This window comes from Rhipicephalus sanguineus, chromosome 2, assembly GCF_013339695.2.
Source record: "Rhipicephalus sanguineus isolate Rsan-2018 chromosome 2, BIME_Rsan_1.4, whole genome shotgun sequence".
Taxonomy (NCBI): Eukaryota; Metazoa; Arthropoda; class Arachnida; order Ixodida; family Ixodidae; genus Rhipicephalus; species Rhipicephalus sanguineus.
This window is the reverse complement of record NC_051177.1, coordinates 60,607,339-60,615,236: the sequence shown is the minus strand read 5'-3', so window position 1 is coordinate 60,615,236 and position 7,898 is coordinate 60,607,339. Positions and strand designations below refer to the sequence as shown.

The following is a 7,898-nucleotide window of genomic DNA, read 5'->3' as shown; positions in this document are numbered from 1 at the left end:
TGTGCAAATTACTTGAATGATAAAAAGAAAATAATAACAAAATAAAACAAACAACATGCTTGAAAACGTTAGCTGGGACGCCTTAAACGTACGCATCATCCCTCAACCTCGCATTTAGGTCGATGCCTTGATAATGAAACATATTTAAATTGGGTACTCCCACAAACACCTCCATGCGGTGGAGTTCAGAACGAGCTCTAAACACGCTCCCTCCGTAGAAAGTGTACATCAAACAAGGAAGAGTGCGCCTAGCATAAAAACGACGCGTTGTATGCGCGGAGGAATGCTCGCGCCGAGCGCGCGCGTTGACCAAAGGTCCTCTCGGGGGCGCCCCCACGGCTGAAGCGATAAGAAGACAAACGTATAAGCTGCGACTGCCGATAAGGCGGCGGCCGTTGCAACGAACGACGCGCGCGAAGGAGTACGCGAGGAGGTGTAGGTAGTCGTCAAGAAAGAAACAACATGGCCGACAGAGGAAACAACGGTGGCGGTGGCGGAGAGCCGGACCCTCGGCTTTCGGCGCCCCCGGGTCCACCGCCCCCGGGTTCGAAGCAGTCCTCGCGCACTCGGCCCGTTTACGTCGGAAAGAAAGGCGGCGGCGGCGGTGGAAACCCGTGCGGATTCACCTGCCTGAAGTACTGCCTCTTTATCGTCAACCTCGCCGTGTGGGTAAGTACACATCACGGAGCCCTTGGCCGCGCGGAACACGCCCATTTTACCATGGGTGCGGTTGTTCGTCGAATATGCTTACGGTTTTTCTGTGCCTAAGACTGTGACCCGTAATCATATCGCGGCATTGAAAACCTCATAATTGTAAGATCTACGTTCCTGACACCGCCTGAGAGTGAAGCATAGTATACGGAGGCCAGGTTGCCCATAACATCTCTCTCTCTCATCTCGTGTGCGCTGTAGGTATGTGTTAAGTTGTAATGCCGTGTCTTGCACGTCTTTTCGAGGACCAAACATATGCAGTGTAATGGAGGCGAAATGCCGGAGGCCCGTGTACTTAGATTTAGGTGCACGTTAAAGAACACCAGATGGTCGAAATTTCCGGAACCCTTCACTACGGCGTCCCTCATAATCAAATCGTAGTTTTTCGATGTAAGACCCAACACTTCTTATTAACGCTTTATCAATTGTTGTGTTCCTGTCACTTGGTGATATTGTATAATTCATGGGCATCGCTGATAATGCGTCGATGCGGCATAGTCTTTTGTTACGCAGTCTGCTGCATACATCCCTGCATGCGGAATCACCTCATTGATAAGCTGAAAATTTGGTATTCGATTCTTCAGTTTACATCACCAAGAGCATCGAAATACTGTGGCGTCCGTTATAAATTACTGCGGGGCGTGCGCCGACTAGCTCCGTCCTCCGGCTGCTGCGTGTACAACCGTGACTCGACATTGTTCCCGAGGCATATACGTCGCCTTCAGATCTCAATTTTCATCCAAGAAGTTGCAGTACCGGAAAGCAGCACTTAAAAAGCTGGCAATGAGCTGTTGAAATGCGAGGGTGTTAATGCGGTATCACGCTGTGTTTGTGCTACGTAGCACTATGCTCCACTATATACCTGTGTTGTATGATCTACGTCTAGTCTATGAAAAAACAAAACAGTTGAGGCATCGGGAGGGGGGGGGGGGGGAGAGCTGTGCAATAGCTCATACGGAGCGCTTGCCTCTGTCAGCAGTAATAACACGAGCGGATACGCCCTCGCACTTTTTTTGAAGTGGCAGCTCACTTCCTGCCCGACGAGTCATCAAGCTCGCATCATCTATAAGATCTACGCTATTCTTCTCAAAACAACGTCGAGTCATAAGCTTTATCAGCCTTCGAACCTATATAGAATGCATATGCGACTATTCTACGAAGGGGTGTTTATCAACGGAAAAAAGAAATCACCATCCAGGGCCCTAATGAACCATGAAACTAGATAGGAAATTTATACAGCTGTCCCAGAAGGAAAGTTTCCCGGATGACGCAAAATTCTTCCTGGTTGAAAGTTCGGGTTGTCGATTAATTCGTCCTTGTGCTGCGTTTTGTTAGCCTCCTGGTTAATTCAGATGGCAGAGCGACGGCCACGAAAAGGCGTTGGTCCAGCGTTCAAATCCAAGACTACAACGAGTTTTTCGGCAGCTTTATTTTCGAAAAATCCGTACGAATTTCCTTTGTAGTTTCATGCTTCAACAAAATGGATCGCAATTTTAGATGCGAAGCAGCTTTTGCTCGGGGCTGTGTACGGCGGCGGTCGTGGCGTCCGCGCTCCACTGCGCATGCGCCTACTCTCTCTCCCACTCTCCTCCTTTACGCAAGTGTTAGGTCGCCTTCTCTCCTCTCCTCCCCCGCGCTGCAGCCGCGTCGCAGCCTCTCCTCCCACGTTATGCAGCCGCGCCGCAGCCAAATACAGCCTGTAACCCACTCTCTCCTCTCCCTCACCCATTTCATGTGTATGTAAGAGCGTGCGCTCGGTCGGCTTCCGTCATTCTCGCTTCGCTCCCGTTCAGATGAGTTGTAACGTCAACGTCGGCGCCACTCGTTCACTCGGCGCTAACGGAAAGCAACGCACAAACACAACGTAATGATAACACAAACATTAAATACGAACATCACACACTAACGGAAACGCGGAGTGAACGTAACGGAAACTTGGTGAGCGCCCCCAATGCTGCTTCGCAGCCCCTCATGGTTCCCTTAATTGAGTGGGAGATGGTGTAATTTTTTTTTTTTTTGCTATCGTGAACACTTGTCCACCTTGCCGGCTTCCGCATAACTCATTTGTCGTAAAAGAGTCTAGCTCGATCGACTTTCGAAAAATATTAAATTTTTGCATCATAAAAAAGTTCGGCTTACATAGAAGCTGCGTATCGGTATATTCGGGGACAACTTTCTGTGGCGATGAAATCAAAGCTACAGGAGCGGTAGCTTCCGCGCATGTATTACAAACCTAAGCAGTACGGCGTTGCTTGACGGATCCGTCTATTACATCAGATAAATATTGAGCGAGCACTGCATGACAAATTATTAGTGGTGTGCGAATAGTGAAATTTAGCACCGATTCGAATACGAATCGAATAGTGATCATACCGAATCGAATAGGAATATTTATCGAATACTATTCGAATAGTAAGGCAACCATTTTCAAGAGAGGCCTAGAATTCTACAACTTTTTTTTTTCAGACAGATTTTCGTATACTTTAACAAAGTAACATTACCGTTACCAACAAAACATGCCACAATTATGTGAACAGAGGTAAGCTCGTATACTGTACCGACTAGAACCTTCGAGGTATTTTTTTAACTCTGGGGTGAATACTACAGTAACTTCAGTATTCGGGCTGAAATTTTGTTAGCAGCCTTTAAGCAACACTAAGACATAAAAGTTAAAGAATAGTTCATGAAGGAACATCATGAATCGCATGATAATGATAGTGGATTGAGGACACATTCACTTCGGCGACACTTGAAAGCCCAAATTCATTCATCCGGTGACGAGTAAAGCTTCGATAGTCCCGTAAAAGCGTTACCTGCATGCGTATTGGTAACTCACTAATTAAAACAGTAAAAATGATCATTTGCTCTTCCAACGTGTTGTTCCTTTGGGGTTTTCCCGTCGGTGCTGATTATTCGAAAAGTATTCGAAAAATATTCGATAGTTCAAGTACCGAATCTAATAGAACGCTATTCGATTCGTTATTCGAAATTTTCGAATATTCGCACACCCTTACAAAATATCCAAATATATGTCTGTAAGACCTGGCAGGCGTTAGTATGAGAACAGGAACATTGTGGCTCGGATTGCACTTGCACTTCCTTTTTTTTTTACAGCGCCATAAAAAGTTATTAGCCTTTACAATTTTCAACATTTGCAAGTCTAACATCCCATATTTTAATGAGCACTGACAGACAATAATGCCAAGGAAAGTATAAGGGATGTTATTAGTAGTAAATGTAAGGTAAATGTGAAGAAAGAAAAGTGGACGAAAAGATAACTTGCCGCGGGCAGGGACCGAACCTGCGACCTTCGAATAACGCGTCCAATGCTCTACCAACTGTTGGTAGAGCATTGGACGCGCTATTCGAAGGTCGCAGGTTCGGTTCCGGCCCGCGGCAAGTTATCTTTTCGTCCACTTTTCTTTCTTCACATTTACCTTACATTTACTACTAATAACATCCCCTATACTTTCCTTGGCATTATTGTCTGTCAGTGCTCATTAATATTGTGTATAACAAAGAAAAACGAGCCCTTAAAATTAACACTTCTTTCCTTCGTCCGATATTTTCACAATTCGAGCTAGCCGGCTCAGCAGCGACCTATCCTTCCATATTTAGTCGCTTACAGCAAAAAACAACAACAGCCTAGAGATGGGGCGAGGGGGGGGGGGGGGGGGGGGTTGTGGTATAATGGTGAACCGCGAAGCCCCCCCCCCCACCAAAAAAAAAAAAAAAAGTCGGAAGAGATGGCAGTTCTCTTATTTATATCGGCACAAGCGAGCACACACGGAGTGGATGTACACCCGTTTCTTTGCTGGCGTTCGCATTCGGCCATATTTGGATAACACAATTAACGAAGGCATTAGCGGTCGCGCGCGCACTGGAGGCAGGAAGCGTGTAAGTGCTGCACTGGCAACGCTAAAGCGAATGGTTTTTTCTTATTATTATTGCTGATTCGTCTCTCTCTCTCTCTCTTTCTCTGTTCCTTGTACAAGTTGTAATCACGCGCCGTGCTTCCATAATACATTGCTTCGCTTGTGGTGAAAAAGCAAGCACAACGTGAACAATCTCATGCGCATTACTCGTTCGTGAGGCCAGTTCTAGGAAACAGAAAAAAAAAAAAAACGGCGCAAGTGTTTTATTAAAGTGGATATCAGCAAACCACTACAGTTGTGCGTGCCTCAGGGAAGAAAGAGCGGATACGTTTAGAAGGCACGTTTGTCCTTTCAAATAGTACTTTCGACGCAGCCGACGCAGCTTCAAATGTTCACATCATTACAATATTATTCATTATTTGCACAATTACGCACACTGAGTATCAAGCTTCCTGATTAAGTGGGGAGGTTGTAATCGTAAGCACGGCGCATTATTTCACGCTTTAATAAAACAGAGAGCACACACCTTGGTGCACGTTTTTTGTTCCAACAGTTCCAGTGAACAAAATTTTGTCATTTAAAAAGGCAAGCATCCAAGGCGGTCATGCTTCTGGGCACGAGGCAGCATCACTGTCGAATGCCGGTCCCGGTAACGACATTTCAACGGGGAACGGAACACATATACGACCGTCTATTAATAGAAAGATTTAGAAATAGGAAATACAAAAGTTGAGTAACGCTATTGGCCAGTACCCGCCGCGGTTATATACTTGCGCTAATGAGCTCGTGGTTGCGGGTGCGACCTGCGCTCATTACTTTATAGCGGATCTGTAAATTGAACACATGCTTGATTTTCCGCCATCCGTCCGTGTCTACAAAAGCCCCTAGCGCCACCTAGGAAGCAGTGATGTACTTTGAAGCATTAAACTGAAACACTTAGCACTCTTTTTGAAGTGGCGGAAGAAGTTAGTGTATCAGAAAAAAAACGCCTGGGGAATAAAGAAATAAATGAATTTCATTCGCGGGGCTGGATTTGTTGAACATCCCAATCCCTCCAAAAAGCAACAAGCATCTGCACGCGAGCATAGTGGCAACGCAATAACTGAGCAACCGTATTTGATGCTTACGAGTGGTTCATTGCGATTTCATCGCCGGCGTCTTCTCTCCCGAGCTGAGAGCCGCCGGTACTATCAGTATACGTACACCCCTGCAGCCTTCGGTGTTCACAGATAAAAACGGAGGGGTCATCGATGCTATCAGTAAAGAGGTTAGCGTGCCGATGTGGTGGTTGCTCCGACCCATCCTCTCGAGATTCCTCTCAGGAACGAGATCAAGTATGTCGCTCCACTTGGCCGAGACAGCGACCTCATCAGCCCTCACTAATGCCATCGCGAATATATATATATATATATATATATATATATATATGCGCGCGCCCATTTCTTGTGCACGAGCTAATGAGATTATCGAAGAAATCGCGTTGATTCTGATGACTTCCCACACAGTACCACGAATTCGGTCCCTAGCGTACCCGACAAGGCATTCTGCTGACGACGAACACCTTTCGCGTGCCTTTGTCTGCACAGGCCTTTCCGCAACAAGGACGGTTTCTATTTATACCTGCGAAAACAGTTTAGCGATTAGCAATGCCTAGTCAATGTCGCCGCTGTATTGTCTTCGGTGACTTCTGTGGAAAAGCCAAGATATTAAAAAACAACATTTAATTCCTAATGTTCAGTTGAACTTACGTCAAAACAATACTCCTGCTGCTACTACTGCGTGCGTGCGTGCGTGCGTGCGCGCGCGCGCGCGCGCGTGTGTGTGTGTGTGTGTGTGTGTGTGTGTGTGTGTGTGTGTGTGTGTGTGTGTGTGTGTGTGTGTGTGTGTGTGTGTGTGTGCGTGTGTGTGTGTCGCCATATATGAAATCCTACAGTGCGTTGAAACAATGGCATCGGATGGGATCATTGACCAGGGTTCACCGTTCAGTGCACACAGATACTATATACACAATGTACACATTTCCTTATCTCGGTACACATGCGATAGGTATAAAGCAAGTAAAGTATTTGGCATCGACAAGCTCCCACTTTATCAGGCATGTGACTTTATCGGGAGTGTACTTCATTTTGTCATGCCGTTTGCGAAGCGGCGACACCGAATTGGAGTCATTTTTTCCCATGTATGCGAAACGAACGAAACTTGCGCAGATATAATAATTTCTGGGCTCTTACGTCGCAAAACCACGATGTGATTATGAGAGACGCCGTAGCGTAATTTCGACCACCTGGTGTAACAAAGCGATGGACAGGGCTATTGACACATTGTAAAAATGGATAAAACACCAGCGGAAAACAAACGAGGCAGAAGTTGAGGAGAAGACGGAGGGTTGTTTAGATGAGCAACTGCCTGTATACCTTAGCGCGTGCATTGTATGTGCTTCGTACACTCTCCCCCAACTACAAAGGTGGAGGAGGAGAGGGCAAGTGGCGGTCAGTCAGGCGCGTCTTACTGAGAATGCTTGTCGATGTTTAAAATCACTCCGGTAAAACAGTGGCATATCACGAGTCTTTTGAAAGCGGCAAAGAAAGCTTGTTATTAAAAAAATTACATCTTTAGACGTTTCTTTGTGATCGTTTACAAAGCTCTCTTGAGCCTGGACTCACAATATCTCGTCTGTAATAAAGTATTTATTTATTTATTTATTTATTTATTTATTTATTTATTTATTTATTTATTTATTTATTTATTTATTTATTTATTTATTCATACGTGAAAGTATGCGAAAGCAGGCTACTTAAGAGGAGATTAAGAAATGACCGACTACCAACAACCAACCTTATTGACTACACAAGAGCGGGCTGTCCCAAAATCATAAATTCGTTACAACTAACATGCATATCTGCATATGTACGTTGGTTACGTATTATATGCACATCCCGGTTATTTTGGTTCATTTTCTTATTAAACCAAGTCAGAAAACGAAGCGAACAAAAATTTCGCCAGACACCCAGTGTACAGCGGTCCGCGATTGCGACCTATAGAACGATGCATGGGTCACCGATTTATAATGATCATAATACGCTCGCGAGACAGATCCGAAGTAGAAATTCTCGCTTATCTTTTTCCGCTTCAGACCGCAGCCATGGGTATCGGGTGAAAGCATGGGACACGGTAGAGATACTGATCCGAAATAAATGTTTATCGCCACTTGAAATTCAAAGCCGTGGTGAAGAGCAGTAGAGAGAAAGCCCTCTTCAACAAAACTAATGAAACCCTGCGATGTGAACGTATCCGGCTACATGCGTAGTGAAA

General features: G+C 45.4%; 1 protein-coding gene across 1 annotated transcript in view; it reads left to right on the top strand.

Moving 5' to 3' along the window:
- The first annotated feature begins 366 nt into the window (after positions 1-366).
- LOC119383087 (23 kDa integral membrane protein) overlaps positions 367-7,898 on the top strand; it is a 21,651-nt gene continuing 14,119 nt past the window's right edge. The window contains exon 1 of the mRNA XM_037651080.2: positions 367-669. Within this exon, the coding sequence (XP_037507008.1) occupies positions 463-669 (207 nt within the window). The 5' untranslated portion in view covers positions 367-462. The remainder of the gene's footprint in view (positions 670-7,898) is intronic.